We start from the raw sequence: 24,000 nt of genomic DNA, 5'->3' as shown, positions 1-24,000 counted from the left end.
TCCTTGTGAGAACAATTTCATTAGAGATTATTACCTACTGGAATGAAGAAACAATTGAATTCTATGAAAGCCTCCTGCTGGTCCAAGGTCCACCCATTTGCTTATGACATAGAGTAGGGATCAAGTTCCTCAGAGAAGATCTCCCTTCGCTCTGCAACATGGCCAACTGTACCAGCCCTTCACTCCAAATGAGACTTACTATGGTGACTCATATGATGAACATGCTTGTCTGGAGTACCTGTTTATACCACAGCATCAGGACATCTGAGACACAGGAAGACTGCTCATTTTGAGTAGTTGGCCCAATTGGCCTACATTGTGATTCCCAGGCTATCTTGTGAGAGCCTGTCTACGAAGTAAACAAAAAGTCAAACAAAAATGGATTCTGACAAGGAGGCTCTCTGGGGAATACAAGTATGCAGAGCAAACATATGATTATATGAAAATGGTCATGGGTAACATAGTACCATGTACAATAAATACATAGCATGAAAAAATACGTTAGGCTGAAAAATTAACAAAATAAAAGAGCAATTTGCTTACCCAAAACACTTAAAATATAAATCCTGGATCTTAAAGTAGCTTGTAGTTGTAACTGGTGTTTCTTATCTTCATTTCTTACTGTTACGTTAAATGTGAGCATAAGGCCCAGTGTATACATGGAAGTCAGAAGATGGCTTTATGAACTTGTCTCTCTCTCTCTCTGACCAACTTTACGTAGAGTTGGGAGATGGAAATTAAGTCAGCAATCTTTCAGGACAAGCACTCTAGTCACTGAGCCTTTGCTGGCCCTTTGTAGCTATCCTCAAACTTTCGGTCTTCCCCGCTGAGCTACCCAAGTGCTAGACTGACTCGCACGAACCCCCAGACCCAACATCACTCAGAACAGCTAGACAGTCGAAAAGGGTTTCAACCAACCAACTCGTACTTTCAAAGGAGGGTGTAAAGAGATCAAATTAACTGAAACAAAAAGCTTCTTTGAGAAGTACAAAGAAAGCAAGGAATGAAGAAACTTTCAAAGACCAAACTTCATAATACTTGCAATAGATGCAGCCATTAACTTTGATTGTGTTAGAATCTGTGACTGGGCAGCACCTGCCATGGAATGTCTGTGTAGAGGAACTTCTGTAGATATACTGTTCTCCGGGTATGGAGGTAAGAGAAGCACAATTTGCTATGATACACTTAGACTTAACCCTTACAACCATCCCATGAAGTAGATACTCATATCATGCCCATTTCTAAAGAGACATATTCTAACCTAGAGTAATTAAGTGATGTAGCCAATACCTAATGAGGAGTAGGTGGTAGAGCTACAGGGTCAAGCTTTCCACTGCTCTACCAGGTTTTTTTTAAATTACCACAAACAGTAAACTTAAGCAAGGGAGAAAGATCCCTGGGCCTATATTTCAACACCACCATCCACTACGTTGAACATGGTACGTGTGACAAAAAGACTCAGAACTCAATTCCAACACTGGAAAAAGGTAACAATGTACCTAAGACAACTTTATCGGGATGGTTTCATTAAATACATCTAAATGTCAATAAAACCCTACCTACTTCATGGTAGGTACTCAATAGACACTCTCTCAGTACAGAATCTAAAGGTCTTTTCTGAAATTGTACTCCCTAAGCATTACGCATAGTGTGGGACAATAAGGTAAGCAGTTGTTCCATCCAAAGAATAGTAAGTTGCTAATAAATTCACAGAGATTTTTAAAAAGAAAAGAAAACAGAGGATTCAACTCTCAGAACTGGCTTTCTGTGGCATGAAAATGCCAAGCTTTGCTTCCTCAGGCTTTCTCGCCCTACCTATATCTTGTCCCACTCTCAGTTATGTGTGATTTTAGTAGTATGGTGGTTCGGCCAAGTTAAAACTCTTCTTGGCTCAGGGTTGGTTTTTTTTGGATTGCTTGGTTTTTTTTTATGTTGTTTCTTTTTTAATACTAAAAACAGTTGCAGTATCTGAAGCCCCATGATACCGTGGGGATAAAATGAATGGATCCATATCCTATACTGACGACAATGATAGGCACAGCGTTGCTGGTTCAAAACATCAGCTGCTATTCTTAATAGGGCTATAATAAAAATCCTTTCCTGTGCTCACCGAGAAACAGGGCTGAAGTGAAGTTCATTGCTTTGTGGATATTGTGGTTTTCTTTTATTGTTTTTGAGGCAGGGTCTCATATACCCCAGGCTGTTCTTTCAAACGTTTTATGTAGCCAAGAAGGACTTCCTGAGTCTAGGATTACAGATGTGCCACACTGACCAGTTTGTGCATTGTTAAGGATGAACCCACCAAGAGCTTCATGCTTGCCAGGCAAGATCAGTTGAAAAATAAGAGTAAGAAAAGTTAGTGATAATTAGATATTAAATAAATGTTTTCCGATGCACATATTCCCATGTATGTATCTCTCGCACACATGAAAATGAGCATGAAAAGATATGTGTAAGAAGACAGGCTGCACTTTCTTCTCAGGACTGCAGAACTCCCAGGAAGGATGGTTAAGGTGGCCGTCAGTCATTATAACTTCAGAGTCCCCATCCCTTCTGCTAAGTATACTGTTCCTGAGACTAGATGTTGAGCTTAGCAAATCTTCATACACTGACACTCAAACCCCCCAAATTTTGAAATTACTTTAAAATAATGACAGAAATGTTTTAATTCTGATTACCCAAATGCATATTCTGAGGATGAATTTGTTGTAGATACAATGGTACAGTGTACAACGGTTAAGACAATAGTGGTGACCGGAGTTTTGCAGTTGGTGCTTATAAACCAACTAGCACTTTAACCTCGTCACATTGGCCATCACTCAAAGCGTTTGAAGTAAGTAAATATCAGACCCTCTCCCCTCCCCAAATTTCTGTCAGATAAATGGGATTAAAACCCTTTGACTTTGTCTAAGCTCAGAAGTACATCTGGACAACAGATTCTACTAAAATGTTGCCAGTTTCCCATTATAGTTTGTGAAACATAATTACCAATTCAAGGTCACAAGAATTAGCATTTTATCATCTGGAGGTTATTACTCCCCCAAAACACACACACACACACACACACACACACACACACACACACACACACACACACATTCTTAAAACAAGTAGCATTGCACACAGTAATTTTCCTTGTCATGAGTCTATGCTTCCCTCAGTGCATTTTGCCAAAGCAACATCCGACATAAATGAACATTCTCAGGTATCCTAGCAACAGGATGTGATTAATAATACCTCTCAGAGCAGGGCAGATAAAATGCCTTAGAGTAAACGCAAACTCAGAACTGGCTACTGAGAAATTGGTAGTGCAGTGAGGGAAGGTTGATCAGATTCCATAACAGATCTTATTGAACGCAGGAGGAAGCAGACAGAAGAGAGAACACATTTTAGATGGAGATTACTGTATATATAGGCACACTCTCTCTCCCCTATGCGTACACATCTATAGTGAACATATGTGTGCTTGTGTGTACATATGCGTACTCTGCAAATGCTATCAAATAGCTTTATTTCCTTAGGTGTGGTGACAGTCATGAGGTACTCCTGATCATTATTCATGACACACTCTGTACATACCAGTATTTGCCTGTGGCTCTAACAGATCGCAAATAGTCAGCTGTGATTAAGAGACTTCTATGCAAAAGCCCTGGAATATATACTGTAAATTGATGTGTATTTGATGTTTCTCTGTGTAACAAGACAAATGCAAAAGCATTGGATGGCATCAAAGATCGGTGTACATAAATAGACATAAAATTTGAAATTTTAGTGTTCAATTAAGTACATTTTCTCCTATAAGAGAGAAGTTTTACCCCGAAAATTCAATTTTTATGAGCTGATGATCCATTTTTATTTCTCACAGGTGGAAAACTGCATCTCGGTTTACACGGAAATAAGATGCCAAGCATAGTTTGCTGCTTTTAAACTAGAATGTTATAAAATAAACTGTAACTAGGACAGAATGCCTGCTCATTATTCTGAAAGCCTCTCTGTTACTTTATCACCCACTTTTCTAATATAATAGCTCTCTAGGTTGTCAGTTGTAATATAAATACCTGTTAAGAGCTACGTTCTGATTGTGCGCTCACTAGATCTGAGCAGTCCTAAAATCAGCTTCATGTTCTCTAGTGTTTCAGTATGGGTGGGGGGCCTCTGGGGCTCTCTGGATGCCAATGCTGTCCCAGGCACTGGTCTTCAAGGCATAGCAGGAGGCATCAGGAGGCAAAATTATGATTCACTGCATCTAAGCATCAGCCAGGCACTAAACTCAGAGCTTGTGATATAAACAAACAGGTAGGAGAGCCCAGGAAAGGACCTTAAGAGGAAAGAGATTCAAAGAATTGTTAAATGCACTATGCTCTAAGATGTCAGTGGGAATTCACCCCTTAGAGTTTGAAAGGCAGGAATTATAAAGCAGGGAATTCCAGGAAGCACTTGAGGGAGGTGTAATGTCTCACAAAAATGAGTATTTAATGCACAGAGGGAGGAAGCAAGTGGTGGCAAAACCATCCAGTCACAAATGTGTTATTAAGGACATGGACTTTAATCCTCAACAGAGGGGAATAAGAACAGAAAGGACAGTGAAGTTAGCTAAGAATCCCTTTATATACATCAGGTCATCTCAGGAAAGTAGGTCAAGTTCATGACTCCAGTGGTGGCAGAGGACGATAGTAAAAGTTTTGTGTTCAGATGTCTGAGTAGGAGCCACCGGGACCCAGTGGTTTTGGAGAATAGGTTAATCACCTGGGATTGACTTGGAATACACTGCGACAGAAGCCACAGTTGGGGATTGCACTAGACTTGAAACCTAGGTAGGATTTGGATCATGAGTCTGTAGGTTGCAGACTAATTCCTTGCTCTGGAAACCAAAGTTGAGAGAGCAGAAGATTACGTCATCCACACAGAACAAGATAAAGAGACTGAAGACAGTTAGCGGATTGTCTCCGTGCAAGCACACAGGCTAGCATCCCTTGGTCAATGTAATTTGTCTTAGGTACTTTATCTTTGTAACTTAAAGTTAATGTGTAGACAACTAAAAGTACAAATCTAACAATTGCTGGTCGTTGTGATAGACCTGCCAGGAGGACAGAATCACTGAGTAACATTCACACAGGCATCTCCACTTAACAAAGCTCTTTCGTATAAGCTAGGAGCAAAAATTGTATGAAGTCTTAGGAAAGCCTTCAACTGTGTCTTCTATACTCCCTTCTAAAACTCTAGGTCGACTTACACGACTCATCATATCTAATCATCCCATTTCCACAGCATTGAGAAGATGCAGCTTCCAGTTCCTCAATTTAAAGAATAGAAAGCCAAGGAGCTGCCCAGATCTAGCATCATCGTGGTTGTATTACCTCACATGCTAAACTGACACAAGCTTTGAGCATATTCATAATGATTTTCCTGGCCAAAAGTGTCTGCGGGGATCTTGTGAACGCCTAGTTCTGTCTTTGTGTTCATTTCTTTTGCTGGAATAAAATACCCTAACATATAGCAGTTTGAGTGGGAAAATGTTTATTTTAGTTGACTGTTCCACAGAAGTCATGACCCATCATGAGGGTGAAGGTGTGACAGAAAGAGTTTAGCCTGACTCATCGTATTTCAGATGAGGGGGACAGGAAGTGGGGCCAGACAATAAAGATTCAACCCCATCTCAATCCCCCACCCCTCCCACTGACAATCATTCTTCCAACAAAGCTCCACTCCCTAAAGGTTCAATAACTTTCCAGACAGCACCATACACTGGGAACTCTTCAAATATAAACGCTCATAAGAGACTCATTCAAAGTCTAACACCATGGGCCCATGAACTTGTGTGAACCAGAGTCATCTAAGTTCCTGACCTAATACCTAGACTTTTTGTGCCTCTGGGATACTGACGTTTGCTGATATGTGCTCACTGGATATTGACAGGAGGCCCTGTGCCCTGTGCACCTTTCCATGGACTATGTGTAGCTATCCACATATACATTATCTCCCTTCCCCAAGAAGAAGAGTTTCAGAAGGACAGAACCTGCCTGTTTTATGACCAACCATGAGGGTCGCCCTCCACCATTTCCATACAAGTCTGTCTAATTCGGTGGTGAGAAAGATTTAAAAGAAACAGGAGTGTCGAAAGGATGGAAGCTATGGGCCACTGAGGATGTCATGACATCCTTAAACACATTCACTTTCAACTTGAGATTTACTAAAATCCATTCTAACAGAACTTAAAGATTCTCCAGAGCCTTGCTATTCAACAAACACTTTGCTAAGTCAAGCTTTGCCTAAATATTTGAAAGTCCATGAAAACATTTGAGGCACCTAGCAGTCCTAAGTGCATAACCACAGTAAGAGGTGGTTCACTCTGTAGAAAACTTGCAAAAGGTAGCTTATGCCTTGCTTGGTAATAAATGAGGCCTTTAAATGGACTGTTCATGCTATTTATCTGTTTGAATCATTGAAATAAATTGCACCCCATAAGTCTTCTGGAAATAGCCCAAATGAAAATGATTAATCAGGGTGCCAATTAAAGGAATCCTCCAATGCATGCACCTGGAGGAGGGGAGACTTCTATTTTAGCATTTTCAAAGACATTAATGGCTTGAAGAATCAGTTGGATAAAGTTTACATATAGCTTTAATGTGTTATATAACTCCTTGATAATGTTCCAGCCATGAAATGTTGCTAGGTGACAAGAAAGTGACAGTGGGAGGGATGGCCCTCATTTACCCACCCTGAGGCCAGGCTTTCACCTCCACTTTGATGTCCTTTCGCACCATTATCCTGGGGCACAGCTCCTTTACCTGAGCCCTGAAGCTTAGAAGTGCTCCACACATTAGTGTTAAGAGCGGCTTGTGTCAGCGAGAGCTCTTGCTCCATCAGACACATTTATAAGCTGCAGTTTCCTGAGTGAGAACAGGCATCCGCAGCCTCACCTTTTTCATTGCTCTTCGGGCTCCTCCCACAAAGAGACCATGTGAATGTGAGTAACAGCTTTGGATGCTCTTGCAACCCCTAGATCAAATTTCCTAGAACTTTCTGATTAGTTCTCAAATCAGATTGCCCTTGATTCCCCTAGGATCTCTGCTACTTCTGTATTCTCATGATACCACACTCAACAGAAATGTGCTGTTATGAATTCTCAGTTACTGACTTTGACCTATTTGTCTGTATCATCGGCCTTTACATTCTATTAAGTCTTCACTTCAGCTGAAGATCAGCATATCCTGCATCTCAATTTTGATCTTTGTTAAGCCTCCTATTTCCATAACACTTTAAACTCAGTAAATTCACATAAAATTCCTCACTTCTTTACCCTATCACTCCCCCAAGAGCTACATGCCCCAAGTTATCTGTAACCTTGGCCTTGTCATCTGCCTTTCACCTCACCTTTTGTAATCTCTGGGCTTTGTTTTGACTCCCATCACCTCTGGTGGCCACTACTTTCCATTCTCAATAACTGTGACCCAGTCACTCTCTCATTAGCTACTGTATAAATCCTGTCAGGTCTCTTCCTATATACTAACCTTGGAGATTATATCCCTAGAGCAAGCTCTAAACATTTCCCCTGGATGAATTTTATGGTATACTTAGGCTACTCTGCTCCTGTGTGATCAATCCTTGTTTCAGCTGTCCTGATCATTGTTGGTCTTACTTTATCTAGCTCTCCCTAATATAATGCTTCATAGAGGAATTATTGCCATTTAGACATATTGCTGGGGAAAGGTCTTTCATCAATAGCCTTACTCAATGCTAGACCCTACATGCTACACTATGTACCTACCTGCAAGATGTGACCACTGGTACAATAGTGCATGACTGTTAGAGAGTAGCCACCCACTTCCTGATGAGATTTCAGGCCTGCTATTCAGGAGGGAGTTTATGCTTGGAACTCTAAACCTGGTACTCTAAATCCCATGATTAATGTCATAGGCCCCAGGTGGAACGAACTATTGTTGTTTCTGAATAGTCATGTTATCCAAACTGCCTTCTTGGTAACAGAATTTTTAAAGCCGCACAGAGCAGTTCTTACGTGTGTACAGCTTTCTTTTTAAAAGGTGGTTTGAAAGCATTTTTCTCCTTGTCAACTATGAGCACTCATTATTAAATCACACAGGGCACGGCTGAGAGATAGTGGCTCTGCTATGACATTATCATAAACGAACTTCTCATCTTCATTATATCACTGCATTCTCATGACCCTACTCCACAACTTCTCTTCTCATTTCAGGGAGAATAGAGAAGAAAAGAGAACAGAAAGGAGTATCGGGTAAGATTTCACTTAATTAGTTCCAGCTCCATTTTCTGCTTTTATTTTCAACTTCTAAAATGCGGCTCTAACTTCATATTCAAGTTTTCATATTAGAATTTATCATTTATGATCCTTGACTTGATCAATATTAAATTAATTTAAAATAAGTTAATAGACTTAGATTTTATTTTAGCTTTCAAATCAATCAATTATATCCCTGTCATTATGTCTTTCCATTCAAAAGAAAATGAGATGGAATGTTTAATTTTTCATGATTGCATAACGAAAAGCAAGCCTTACAGTCAGCAATTGAAAAGTAGGGATTCTCGTGATTGTTAAGCAGCTTCTTTTCTCAAACATCCAGGAATCTCATTTGTTCTTCTGAAAACCATTTGCTCGAGTGATGCTTTCTCAAGATTATACTATTTAACTAAAAAAATCTTTGTATCTGGGAAAAATTGTTAATGTGTTTTCAATGATTATAAAATATAATATTTCATATTTCTAGAGGTGGCTGCTACTCGGGTCAATGCAATTGCACGCATTATGGAGTCAATATTTGCTAGCTAATACAAAATAAGCTTTTATATTTCCATATTTTTCTGTTTGGATTTTTGTTTAAAATCATGGGGGAAGATAAATTTCATCCACTGAGCAAGCATTTGTGCTAAGACATTGGAGCCCACTAGGTACAGACCTGAGAACAATCACAGAAAATGTTAGCTCCGCTTACAGACCTGTGTCCACACCTTCACAAATGTCAACATCCATGTTTACTTATCCCTATAGCAGTTGAGAGCAGCCAGTGTAAAGCTCCGATATTTCTAACACTCTTCTTTCCAGTGTGCGTAGTGGGTGTTTGCAGGTGTGATATGCTTCTCAATAAGGCTACTATGGCTAATAGAAGAGAGAGTCTGCACCCTCATCTGAAAGAGAACAGAGCTCCAGGATTCCTTGTCGCTTCTTCCTAAAATTCCTTGTCGCATCTAGTCCATCTAGGACATTTTGGCAACAGAATTACTCTTCCAGTTTCCCTTTTAAAACTCACTCCCATTGTCTTTGTTCTGCCTCTTGAAGCCCAATAATGCAATAATGCATACTGTATGTGTGTGTATACACATACATGTATATGTATATACATATATGTATATGTACACACACACACACACATACACACACACACACACACACACAAACATGTATATTTAAATTCAAGGATGTGCCTGGTCTTTCAGAGCTGTGACCACCTTTGTTCTTGCCCTTGAGGGAAGGTCGCGTGTATCTGTTTCTAACATTGCACAGAAACAGTGGCTTCTTCATGAAAGAAACTGCAGAGAGGAAGAACGTTAATTAGCCGAAGCATTGTTCCAGATGCCTCATTAAGTTTCTTCTGTAATCACAGATTTAAAGGTTCCATGTGATCAAGGTGATACACTAACTTAAAGACAGGCTAGAGAGAATTAGGACTTCATTCCTGGCTTTTGTGGCAACACCATCCTGACCATTCCTCACAAAGTGTTCAACTTCTTTTTTTAATTAGTTAATTAATTTATTTACTTTATGTCCTTATCACAACTTTCCCTCCCTGTTCTCCTCCAAGTCCCCCACCTCTATCTACTCCTCCTCTCTTTCTCTTTAGAAAATGGGAGGCCTCCCATAGACATCAACCAGCCTTGGCACATCGAGTTGCAGTAAAACTGGGTGTATCTTCTCCTATTGAGGCTAGAAGAGGCAGCCCAGTAGGAGCAGAATTTCACAAAGGAAATCAACAGAACCACAAACAGGAGTCTCACATGAAGACCAAGATGCACAGAAGCCCTCTGTGCAGAGGGCTTAGTTAGGTCAGTCTTACCTAGGCTCCCTGGTTGCTGGTTCAGTCTCTGTGAGCACCTATGGGCCCAGGTTGGTTGATTGTGGTGTCCTTGACCCCTGTGGCTCCTTCAATCTGTTATCTGCCTAACACCAGCTAGTTGCTGATTGAATCCTATCTAATAACGGTTGTGCTCTTGTTTGCAAGTGTAGCAAAATATCATTAGCAATGTCGGGGTGGACTCCTTCTTAATAGAATTTTCTCAAGAAGTAGAAACCATTTTAAGGTGAACACATCTTTGATGGGAGACAGCAATCAGTAGGGTGTTGAGGAAATGCCTCTCACTGATGAGGTAACTAGCCCCATGTGTTCATAGTATGTCTACCTGCCTGTTGTCGGGATGAAATAAAATCAAGACTACAAGACGGAGCCAAGCTTGCAGGTGGGGAAATTGTGAATATCTTGTCATTTAAATATACATCAAGCTTTTTGAGAATTCTCTCTTTTTAGGGTAAATTTCAGTATAGGGGACAGTTTTGACATAGACCTTAAGCACAAAGTTTGAGTCAAAGAGAGAAATACAGGACACACCCAAGGACGGGCACTGACTTGCCAAGGGAGAGTTCCAGGGAATCTGTCTTGTAAAGACAGTAAGTGTTCCTAGATCAACACAGACATTTTGTCAGTTTCTTCATGAGTATCTGCACAGTAAGTGTGCAACACCAGCACACTCAGATGTGTCTTTAGACTCTAAAGTACCCTGAATGTCAGTGACCTTTGCTGTTTCTGAACTCACAGACGGCCATGTTCTACCCATTCTCTTCAGAACCTGCATTCTGTTTTTTAGATGAGTCTGTGCCCTCCTTATCTACTACCGAATCTGTCTCTCCACTGAAGAAGAGAAGAATTTGGCCCTAATCATGTTCAACATACCCCTGCCTTATTTCACTAATGAGAAGGAAAACAAACAACAACAACAAAAAAAAACTATAGGAAAAACAAAACAAAACACCCACGGCTATGCAAAAATAACACCCGTTAGAGAGGAATACACAAAAGGCCTCATTTTTGCTTGGCTGTTTAAATCATTGTTTAAAGAATTTGGGGCTGGGTAAATGGTTCAGTGGTGAAGAAAACGTACTGCTCTTGAGAAAAATGGTGATTAGTTCCGGTATCCTCAGGAAACCAAACATCCTCCTATAGCCTCCTTTCCAACTGTGCACTCACATGTGTACTACACACCTATACACACACACACACACACATACACACACACAGAAAGAGAGAGAGAGAACATTCACATAAGTAAAAATAGAATAAATTTATTTTTTCATTAGATTTAAATTTTCACAGTTTTTAATCAACATAAGAAATAACTTCCTAATGAGGAAGTTATTTTCTATAACCAGAAATGATAACTTGCTCATGCTTATGAAGCTGTACATCCAGGTAAAGACTGTAGGAGAGTAATCCAGGCAGCTGGCTATCTCATTCTGAAGGTAGTTTCCATTTTTAACTATTGTTTGCCTCATTGCTTAATCGAAATGACCTGCTTTGTAGATGTGGTCAACACACAAAAAACCTTACATGGTTCAAATTTCAGAGCGAATTGTTTTTCAAAGCTTTTGGCTAATTTTGCCTAAACTAAGTTTATCATGGCCTGCGTGGCTAAGGCTGTGGGATAAAAGTTCAATTTTCTGAGTTACTGAGGTGGCTCAGTGGATAAAAATGTTTGGCCTGCAAGCATGAGGACCTGAGATAAAGTCCCCAAACCAGTCATGGCCACACATGACCATAACCCCAGCAAGGCAGCAAGTGGCAGATGGGCAGGTAGATCCTGAATGCTGGCTGGCCAGCAATCCTAGATGGAACACACAGCTAACAGTTCAGTGAAAGACCTCGCCTCAAGGGAATAAAATGGCGAATAGTTGAAGAAGACACCTGATAGCCTTCTCTGGCCTTGTCATGACTGTGCATTGTGCAAGAACCCATAAACTCATATTCATGAGCCATGAACATGTGCACACACATACACGCACATACACACATGCATGCATGCACAAACGCATGCGCACACACACACACACACACACACACACACACACACACACCAGTTCTAAGGTCTGAGGCAATGAGATGATACTTCGTGAATGAAGGCGTTCGCCACCAAGTCAATTCCTAAGTGCCAAAGGTAAAAAGAGAGCACTGAGTTTTGAAAATCATCTGCTGACCTCTACTGCAGCTGGGGTGTTTACACATACAGAAACAAATAAATGAGCGTAATTTAAAATTTAACTGTGAGAAATTCTCAGAGCTTGTTGGCATTCTGATTGTGACTCGGGCTATGCTTTCATTTGAGATACTATTTTGCCTAAGCCAGGAATAAATTCTACAAGAATAATATAAATTGGTATCATTTGCTGCAATTTTTGAAAAGGAACTCAAAGCATGTATATGCCCTCGACACTAGCTTTGAGAGCACAGAACCTATTCTTACAACATAGACACAAAAGCCAAAGCTAAATTTGGATATGTGGTATTGTAAGATTATGTGGACAAAATACAAAGAGTCAAATACTTGATGGGATTATTTATCTAGTTGCCCTGACTTTTTTACTAATCCAGCTCTTTCATAAGAAATATAGGAAAAAAATTATTGTGCTTCTTTTACATAAAAAATCTACTGGGTGAGTAATATTTCTGTCCGAAAAACCCACTTGCTTCAATGTTGTGGTGTTCTTGATATTAAAAGACAACATAGCATAAAGTATGAAGAGTAATTTAGGTGTGCAAAGCTTCTCACGAATTATAGTTTGGAAAGAGCAATGTCAGAGGTTTGCTAAGATGCAGAGATGACATTTGTTAAATACATATAGTTCCCAATTTTCTAGCCTTTCAGACCCAATTAACTATTAAGCAAAGAGCAGTACTGGAGGGCCAGAGAATGGAGCCACAGCTGAGAAAATGTGTTTCATAAAGAAATTGCAGGCTCTTCATTGATAATATTAAATCATCTCTGTCATTAGACATGGTTTATTCATCCATGTATTTTTTTAAAGTTGCTTGTATAAAGAAGTGTTATATTTTTGTCTATCCAAAAGGTGACATTCACTGTTACATAGTAGCAAAGTCTGGAACATGTGCTTTGCAAGCCCAGTCCCTCACTGCTGACTTTAGACTGGGCTTTTATGCTCCTTGGAAATGTTCCAACCTGACAATAACCATTCCAATTTGAAACACTGGCACACGTTGAATACATAGACATTCTGGGTTTAAAAATTAATAGAAGGAGCAGAAGAGCCAGAAGCTGGGCAATCCAGCCAGACCAGTGCCTACGGTGCCCCACCCAGCCACTCCCTGCTGGGAGACCAGATGTCTGTGGCTCATGTTCTCACCAAGGGCCATGCAGATGCCCACGGTCTGTGCTGCAGCCTGAAGTCATGATGATGTCTGGAGTCTATGCTGCCACAGGGGCCATATTGATGCACGATGGCCTGTGCTGATGCCTGAGGCCATGTTGAGGCCATGGTCTGGGCAATCTCTGGGTCCTCAGATCCTACTGCAGCAGGGCACTGTGACCATGGTCTGTGAAGGCCCATAATCTGTGATCTGTGTTCCTGTTGACTTTAAAGAGCAAGAAGGCTAACTTTGTTGTGATATCAAAGACTGCAAGAAGCACAGTTGAGAGGGAGGGGCTTGGATGGCTTCTCTGACAACCCCTACCCCAATCCCACCCCACCCCCATAACTAACAGCCTAAACAAGAAACCACCGAAGAGAACTCTTAAAAAGTACAACAGGGATGCTGAAGTTAGCTCTCCACAATAGATGGCTTCTGTCAGAAATGTGGGAGAGGAAGAACTCAGTTCTATCTAAGGGGCAGGCCACTCAGAGTTTGACCATCCTCCAGTAAGTACAGATAACACAAAGTAGACTTGGTTTTAATTCTTATTTTTAATTTTTAGTTCTTTTGGATGAGGGGAGGTCACAACAGGGTGGCAGACATAGAAGTTGATTGTGATCAGATGCCTGATGTGAGACTCACAAAATACCAACAAAAATTTTATGAGGAGAAAATTAATAATAACTACAAAAATAGGTGGACAAATAGTGCATAAAATCTGTCATTGACATGTGAACATGTTTTGTTTCTTGTACATTATTTGAAGAAAGCAAATTTTCAAACAGCTTCATCCTTGATGTGATCCTCCTGTATGCTATCCTTGGTTTATAGTGATTTCTAGGATTCCTACACAAGATCAAAAGTTAAATCCTCAGGAATATAAGGAATAACCAGCTAGCCCTAGGTTTACTTATCAGTGACTGACGGTGAACCCTCAGAGCTAGCTCTGCACGTACTTCTGAATAAACTATCATTTTTTAAAGCCCACTTTTATATTTGTCTTTCAGTATTTTGGAATCCTTTCTGTGTGTCATTCTCCCTTTTAGAACCATTATTTTAACATGATTCCTCAGCATCAGATTTGAAAATCCTCATTACCCTAACCTACATGCTTTCACTTATTTGTAATATGAAACCTGATCATACCCATCTCTCCTGAACTCCCTCAAGTTTGCCTCAACATGGCCCCTTCCCAACTTCATGACCTCTTTGTTATGTAATAACTCACAAAGTTCACTCTCTGGTGCCCATGTAGAGTGAGGCTGTCTGCTCGTACATGGAAGTGAGGTCATCTGTTGGTGCATGGGAAATCTACCAGTAGCCACGTAGTCAAAAAAGTGATTCTCCTTTCTTAGGTGGCAACTAGCAATGGCCAATGGTTGTTCAATAAGGTGGGGCCTGGTTTCCTTGCCAGATCATCTGAAGAGAACGAATATGATCATACCTCTTCACACACCAAAGTAATGAGGATACCAGCATGTTGGCTTTGATGGAAGGGTTACACCAGGAAAGTTGACTGGTACACTTGTAGGGTAATATATATCAGAGCCTAGGTACCCCCAGCACTTGGCAAATCTAATTAAGTCAAAGTCATTAAGTTAGAACTTGAAGCCAAACTTGTGGACCACAGCTAACCTCCCCAAGATTCTAGCTCTGATGAAATTCATAAGTGGATTTTTTTTTACTTATATCCAACCCAAGTAGTGAAGATTGATGTAAACAAAGTCTCATGTTTAACCACCTTCTAGCACTAAGACACCAGTTCTCTGCTTTGATCACTCACGGCAATCTATCGCCAAAGGCTTGCTTTGTTCAAGCTGCTTTCCTCATGAGCCAGTTTTCTAAACTGCATTAACATATCCCATTTTTAAGAAAATAACCTGCTCTCTGTGGGTTTGTGGCTTAAGTACAGTATATATTGTTGAATGAAGTAGAGCCTTTTAGATACATATTCCCACCCTCAAAATAGAAGACTTATACTTGAACTGTTTGTTCAAAAAGTCGTGGAGAGTCTAAATTTTAAACAAACTTCCTTTTCCAGCCAATCTAATTTATGATAGAGAATGCATAATGTCACAGCTGTGCAGAGTTATTTTGTAAATACCTTAAGTTTTAGTGCACAGCATTGCATTTAAAGGACGTGTTTATGCAAATTGGACAAATATGAAATGATAAGTAATTAATGTGAGAGGAATTGCAATGTGCTGACACACAGTTGTCTATGAAAGAATCCTTGTGAAACCCAGCCCCGAAACACACGAAGACTCACAAGCCTGGCATCTGATTTGGATTGCTACTGTGGCGAGCAGAGCAGAACATATTTGCATGCCCTTGAGATTTGCACCATGATTTGTTTAGGTGTCAGGGGAGAAATGTCTTCAACTACAACAGGAGAGATTTCACCGTGATGCCATGAGCCTCGTTACCTGAGACAGTGTTGCCTGTGTTGACACTTGAGTATCCAGTCCTTGTTCTCAGAAAATGAAATGAAGTTTCTTAATTTGTGCTAACCAAAATCACATGGAGCTTTAATTTTAAGTTAGTCTGTTAAAATTAATAAAGAAATAAAGAAATAAATAATCCTCCATGGAATTTCCAATTAAAGTGAAATGTAACTCAAACAAAAAAAAACATTCATACCATACCTGGATCACACCTGTCATCCCAGCACTTGAGAATTGACAAAGAAAAAATGCAAATGGGAGGCAAACCTGGACTACGTAGCAAGATCTTGTCTAAAATAGAACTAAGGAATAAAAAATAAAGCATAGAAATTCAAAGTGTACTTTAGCTAAACGATCTTATCAAGACAGCAGGGAATGAGACAGGTCTCAAGAAAACTGCTGGACTTGACTTTAATAAGGAAGGTGTATCAAGGTGCTTCTTGTATTTGCATCTCGGTCAATATTATAATGTATACAAAATAAAGTACTGATGTATATTTATGGGGGTACATCATACACTTTGTTCTGGCAGGATCTGGGCATGGAGCATTCAAGGTAAAGATGCATTTGGGGTTAGTTAAAAGTGTAATCCATGCAAACAAAGACTGCAAACTGCCCACAGACATACAATACCCATGATCCTTAGGCTTCCTCTACACAAGTCTTGAGTTATAACTGATTTTCCCACAGGGATAAAAATGAGGTTATGTTTCTAACCAAGAAACAGATGCCTAGTTTTTTAAAAAAAAATACAAGTGGCCACAAACAATTTAATCAACAGTAAATGATACATTTGTATAATGCATAGCTTAAAACCTTTTAAGGTCAATGTCTGTCATTGGAGCTGAGCGAGACAGAAATCAATCACATAAAATGTCCTGTTATTTTTACGGAGAGTCCCAAGATAAGAGGATTTCAGGACAGCAGAAAAGCCATGAGACTCTCTGGAGACATAAAGCACCTGAAGCCTGCTTACCCCTGAAGTGAGGTTATGATGTTAGTGGCAGCTGGGAAAATGCTGAAGAGGCCTAGCCTTTGTGAGAGAGAGAAATGAGAGATTCTAAAGTGGAGGAGGTGCCCATTGTGAAGACAGATTCATGTCACAAAGTCCTTATAAGACCCTAGAGGGGTGGTGCCCATCGTGGGGACAGATCCACTTTCACAGGGTCCTTGAAAGACCCTAGAGGTATTCGGTGCATATTCTTTAAAAATATATACCTTCCTGTATATATATCAATAAACAAAGAATATATCATATTCAACTTGGATGTCAGGTAATGTAATTTTTCTTGTTTTCATTGGTCATTTTCCCACCTAATGTCCTAGTCATTTTATAATGACCATTTAGGAAGGGCAGAGAAGCAAATCCAAATCCCGTTAAATCTAATGTGCTTCGTTGGCTCTCATGGTACCTGGAGGTATACTAAACCCTACTGCACTGATACAGATATTTTGTCTGTAAGACTTTTAGTCTACATTTATATTTAAACTTACCATAAAGAACCCAGACATAAGGTTTATTATTGAAACTGTAACAGTTAGATAGCTGGGATCACTAAATACGTTTAAATTGTACTTCTATCACCCATCACTGCCATCTATAGGACTGCCCAGATCTGAAACTTTGCCTGTAATTCCCCAACTCCCCTCTCCCTATTCTCCAAGCAATCCTTTTTCTCGTGTGTGTGTGTGTGTGTGTGTGTGTGTGTGTGTGTGTGTGTGTGTATTGCATGTGAATTTTCAGGTCTGGGTGCTTATAAAATGCATGCAGAAGACCTCGACCTTGCTCTTCAGAGAAGGGCTCTCTTAATTCAACTCAATGCTTACTAAGCCAGCTAGGCTGGCTGACCAATAAGCTCATGGGCTTCATCTCTCTTTGCTCTCCATCCTGGGTAATAGGCTCTCTCAACCTTTGTGTGTGTGGGATTTATATTCATGTCCTCTTGCTTCACAGCAAGTGCTTTCACACACTAAACATCTCCTTTTCTTTTTTTATTTTTCCCTAATCTGACAATTTTGAGTCTTCATATCAATTGAATCAAACAATAATTGATGGAGGAATACACATTTGTTTTCCTCTGTCAAATAAAATATATTTTGGTGGGGATGGAGAGATGTTCTCCCAGACAAGGTCCTGAGTTCATTCCCAGAACCCATATGGTGGCTCAGAACCATTGATATTGATGCAACATCCTCTTCTGGTGTGCAGACATGCATACAAACAGATTACCCATATAAAAACATAAATAAACCTTTAAAAATACAATGCAGAAAATATAATATGATGTGTGTGCAAAAGGACCTACCTCATTATAAAATTTTTGTGCATGTATGTAATGCTTTATTTTTATTAGCTTATTCCCTAATGCCTCTAAGTTTTCTCCACGTTATACTCTAGAATTTCCTTCCTTTTGAAAGTTGAATACTATTTACTGTACCTACACACTGCATTTTATTTATCTAGTCACCTCATGTGGAACATTTGAGCTTTTGGTCATTCATAATAAATAAATTGCTATGATCATGGATGTACAAATATTTCTCCATGATTATGCTTTCCGTGTTTAGCATATACTCAAAACAGATTCCCTAGGTTTCGTCACATTGTATCAGATTCTAACCTGAGATATCACACATGATGGCTAGTCATCATTGTCAACTTGATTGCCTTAGGACTCACCTAAGGTGCATACTGGTGGTGTGACCTTGAGGGAAAATCCTATGACGTTCATGAGGAGGGAAGACCCACAGTGAATCTCAGTACCCATAACTTACAGATTTGTGGCCTGGACTTAATAAGAACTGGGAAAGGAAGAAGTCAGATGATGATCAATGCCCTTACTAGCTATAGACACAATGCTATCACATTTTTACCAGCATTCCTTTTTTCAAGACGAAGGAGCCAAAATAAGCTATTCCTTCTTTAGATTGCCCTTTTCAGGCATTTTGTCACAGTAACAGGGAAAGTAAGTAAAACAGAAAGATGGTACCAGGAGTGGGGCTGATGAATCTGGCCATGCAATTCACAGGGCTTCAGAACTGGCTTGGAGGAGATATGTGGAAAAGTTCAAAACTGTGAGATGAGCAAAGCCCAAGAATTTTATAAACAAAGCTTACTGAATCTGTCTTGTGGGAGTTCAGAGGACCAGCAGTGAGAAAAAAAGAGTCAACAACTGAGGCCAAGGATCGTGAGATCTCTGGGAGTAATATTGACTTTATTTAAAACTGAGCTAGAAGCAATTTTCATGCAAAGAATTTATCTACATTCTGCCTATCTCCTAAAAATGTTAATGAAGATAAGTTCAAAAGCAGCAGACTACATCATTTGGCAGAGGAAATTTCAATAAAGTGTAGCACGCAGTCTGTGGAATGGTTACTGCTCATTACTCTTATGCCCGCCTACAGTGAAAGAGCAGAAAGTAGAATGAAAAAACATGAATGGGCGTGGAAAAGTTTGAAGATGCAGAGAAGGTGTGTCTGGTGAGACAGGAGTAATCATTAAAGGTGATATGTGTTGACGATAAAATCTCACTCTCTAAAGGCACCAATTATTAAAAATGCAAACTCACTTGAAATGAGAGAGCCTGAGATAAGAAAGGCATCGAAGTGTCCTCAGATGGAGAAAACATCCTTGGAAAGGTTTTTACCAGGTTCAGACACTTGACACACACAAGCCAATAAAGCTCTAGTAGGAATAAAACCGACTACATCTCGAACTGGCAAGAGAAAGTGTCAACATAGCCCATATAAACCTTGTTTTGTAAAAATGCAAAATACAAGAATGAGGGGTCCTGGAGACCTATATCAATGTCCTAGAAAGGTTTTTGAAGCCAAGTACTGCGTGATAAGGGTTGACACCCTAAAAGCAGGCTCTCAGATTTCATGGTGTGGAGTAGTGACGGTGAGGTCTAAGATACAGTAGGATTCCAACATCCTGGAAAGGCTAGGATTGTGGGACATCAGAAGGAATCCACAGCTGAGTAGTAAATAGGACCAACACAAGACAGAGGCTGGGGGAGATAGAGTCGGTAGACCTGGAGAGCTGGGAATGCCCAAGGCTGTTAGAGCCCAGATGATGTCCTCAGCAGCTACAGATGCTAGGCATGGAGCTTCGGGATTTGTTTGTTCTTTTGGGTTTTGGTCTTGCTTTGTCTTAATCTTTTCTTTCTATTGCACATTCTTACCTGTTGTAATGAAAATATGTATTCAATGCTAGTATAGATTAGAAGTGTGTAGCTTGCTTTTTTGCTTTTTGTTACTGGGTCTCACATAACTAAAAAGTTTGATTTGCTTCTCAGATGAGAAGATATACATTGGCCTTTGAAATAGTTATGGAAACTGTTAAAAAAAAAACACAATGGGAGCTTTTGAAATTAGAATGAAAGCATTGTATAAGATGATCATAAGCCCACAGGGTTGGGAGACAGAATATTATAAATTAAAGTGGTGTGTTTGGGTATCAGGTTAACAGGTGCTGGACTTATGGTGATTAATTAACAGGTGGGCTTATGGTGATTAATCATTTTTATCAAACTGATTAGATTCAGAATCATCTAGGAGATATAACTTTGTATATGCTTTTGAGAGCATCTCCAGAAAGTTTCATTGAGCAGGGAAGATCAACCTTAAAAATGAAGACGTCCAAATTCAGGTTGGAAAAGTTCTTCATTTAGTCATTCACTTATTGAATGAGTTCAGTGAATGAGGGGAGAGGTTCGATTCCCAGTACGGCATGTAAGTCCAGGAACATCTGGAGCCTCTGACTCCCCAGGTACCTGGACTCACAGGCATGTACCCACATGCACACAGAGACATGCAAACACACAAACACAGACACAGAAACATAATAAAAATAGGGCAGGAAAGACAGCTTGGCAAATTAGAGCACTTGCTTCCCTTGTGGAAAACCACAGTTCCCTGCCCAACACCCACCCACATGAAGGCTTGCGACAATCTGGAATTCAGGGGATTTGGCATCTGTCTCAGGCCTCTCTGAGTACTGCATACACACAGTGCACAGATATGCATGTAGGCAAAACAATTATACACATAAAATGAAAAGAAATAAACCTTAAATAGTGAAACTGATAATTTTCAATTTTTGAATAATGTGGACATAAATCCATGTAAAACGTATTATTTGCACACAGATGTACTCTGGAACAGGCGTCCATGCTACTGAAAACGGGAGAACAGAGTGGGCAGTGATTTGGGATGGTGGTCTGGGGTGGAAAGAGATTGCAGCAGACCTCTTGCATGTTGTCACCCAGGGCAGGATCCCGTACTGCAGTCCTGGGAGCCGCAGTCAGGCGGCTCATTCGACACTGATGTCAAAGCCTCCAAATTTGAGGAAATAGTAGGTCCTCTTTGCAAAGGAATGTTCAGATCTTGTATTCATTGCAAAGTGACCCTATTAAGAGTTTGTATTCCATTTCCAGTGTCACAGTCAGCCAGGCCTGCTCCCCAGCAGAACAGTGGAAGTCATTGTGCTCAAGAAGAACAGCTGTGCACTGACTTCCCAGAAACCGTACAGGCATTTGTAAATGATCAAGGGATAGCAACGTGTCCTTAATAGGCGTGTTTGCACACTCTCTGCTGTATGATTTTAAACATATTTCACATCGAAAACTATGTAACTCATCTTGAATCCAAATGTAAGTGTGTTTGTTGTTCTGTAAAATACTAAATATATGACACTGTTAAAAATCATTATAATGTTTTAGCTAAAATAGTTGTGAGGTTTAATACTCAAACGATAAAAAGATATGAAATGAAATTAATAAAAATATGTCTAGCTATTGAACATGTTAGGAATCCATTACCTTCTTTGTTTAACTCAGTGAAAAGATACAGAATACTTTTTTAAGGGAAATTATAATCTCATTCCTAGAATTCACTTTATTTTTCCAATGTTTATCTAAAAAGCCAACGAAAACCAAATTTCCTCCCCTGTATGATGAGACAAATCAAAGGAAAACAAATTGATTAACTTTTCAAATTCTTAGCAGAAATCTTAAAGAATACCCTTCTAAGCTTGGATTCATGGCATAATACATTAACATCATGCGCTTGGTTTTTAAATTATGGCTGCAATATTCAAATTCTACTAAATATCTCAGAAGGCATTGTGTATTCTTGCCTTGTAACAGTTTTATTAGTAGAAGATGAAGTCTTTGAGTGATTACAAAAATTAAAAGCTAAATGACCCTGAAACATAAACTTTATTATCCTTTATTTTAAAGTAATATATAAGATTTGGTCACAGAAATATATGAAACAAAGAGATGCCTCTGCCAGTTTTAAATCTTTTATTTTTTGAAAGCCTCTGTGTTGTGTTAGTTTAAACACTGGAAGATCTGGTACAGGATAAGTCAGAAATCAAATGAAATTTAATATTGTCACTCCTGAGAGAATGTCAAAGGAAGAGCTTTGTCCTGGCTGTAAAGATTTGCATAAAAGATGACAGACAGGAGGAAACACGACTCGTATTTACTGATGGAAATGAAAATGCCAAGGTCAACATGTGACTCATGTAGAATTTTAAAAACCATTTCACTTCAGAATCTAGATAAGAACACAGTACAAAGCCTTAAGTGATACCGCTTCAGTCTCCTTTGATGTTGAGTTTATATAGAAAAAACAAAGAGAACAAATGTGCCCTAAACATGCAAGTGGTCTTGAGCAGAGGGACAGAGGGACCCAAAACTAATATTCAGCTCAGCCCTCTCAAACAAGTAAAGACAGGGCAACTGCTGAGCGACTCACTTCCCTTCCAGCGTCCGATGTCCGGGAGACCTGCCACGGGCAGCACCGTGCATCCAGTTAACAATTGTACAGTGAAGTCCCATTTCAGGGTGGTTTCCACATTCGATGTTCTTACCTGAACCAAAACTGAATGCCCAAGTTTTATCTGACATGTGAACCGCTCTCAGGTACATTCCGGAGAACCGAACAGGCTGCCAAATCTGCCCTCAGATGTTATTAGAGATTTGGGACATGCTGGTCCCACACATGCATGTGGGGGAGGGTTAACAGCATTTGCTGGGTCCAAAATGGACAGAGGTTAATGATATCAAGAGATAAGGCTTTCTGTTTTTCTCACATTTTCACTTATTTGAAAATATCCTTATTAAAATATTAGAAGTATTAAAGTAAAGTGATGCAGAAAACATGCTTCTGTGACCTCTCCTCTGGAGTGCTGTGATGCAGGGACTGTATTTCATTTTATTGGGCAGGGCAAGCAGACCTGTCAGACAAGCAGAGAGGCAAGCAGGATTTCTGTTTAATGTTCCACCTTTCTTTTCTCTTTATAATTGGAGACAAGGGAGAGATTAAAGTCTACTTATTCTCAGCCTGGGACACACATGCAGGTGAGTTCGCGAAGAACTAGTGCTCAGAATCACTGTTATCAGAAAACTTAAAAATCAAACCAAAGTGAGAGACCACACCCTCCCCACATTAGAAAATCTATTATCCAAAACACAGGCAATGGGACACCACAAAGATACACAGTGAGGGAACACTGGGTCTGTGTTGTCTGGGTGACCAGACTGGTACAGCACCCTGGAAAACAGATCACACCAAGAACCACTGCGTGTTCCAAAAACCCACAACTGATGGCTATGTGCAACGGTACCCAATTAATGTTATTCAAATGGATCCCTATGATGTCAGCACGACAGTGGCGAAGCGTTCCTCTGCCACCCACCCCAGTGTTCTGGGCTCCTGAATGAAAGACACATACACAAAAGCCTTTATATTTTTATAAGCCTTAAACAGTACAATGGCTGGGCCACTTCCAAGCCTCCACGTGGCTAATCTACCTCCCTCCGATATTGCCAAGTTATTACTTAGTAAGATCTATATTCCCTTTGTTGCCCTAGACCCAGTGTGGGGCCCTCTTGGTCCTGTTCTTCCCTAGCTCTTACATAGCAGTTATGCTCCCTGTCCCTTACCTCCATGGGTATGGTGTCTTTTTTCTTCCTTTTCCTGTCTGTCCCTAGCTCAGGAATCCTAAAATCCCACCTCTGTCTCTCCTGCAAAGCTATTGGCTGTTGGCATCTTTCTTTATGAAGCAAAACCAACTGGGGACAGGGGCCTTCAGTGTC

At 40.0% G+C, this 24,000-nt stretch overlaps 1 protein-coding gene across 2 annotated transcripts in view; it reads left to right on the top strand.

Annotated features, from left to right (window-relative positions):
• Nucleotides 1–24,000, top strand: part of Chst9 (carbohydrate sulfotransferase 9) — a 283,410-nt gene that overhangs the window by 137,062 nt on the left and 122,348 nt on the right. For both annotated transcript variants that reach the window (XM_087592584.1, NM_001170470.1), the window contains 1 exon segment: nt 8,216–8,254. In XM_087592584.1, coding sequence (XP_087448710.1) covers nt 8,216–8,254 — 39 coding nt within the window.

This window comes from Rattus norvegicus, chromosome 18 (assembly GCF_021556685.1).
Source record: "Rattus norvegicus strain SHRSP/BbbUtx chromosome 18, alternate assembly SHRSP_T2T, whole genome shotgun sequence".
NCBI lineage: Eukaryota > Metazoa > Chordata > Mammalia > Rodentia > Muridae > Rattus > Rattus norvegicus.
This window is presented reverse-complemented; position numbering and strand designations above follow the sequence as displayed.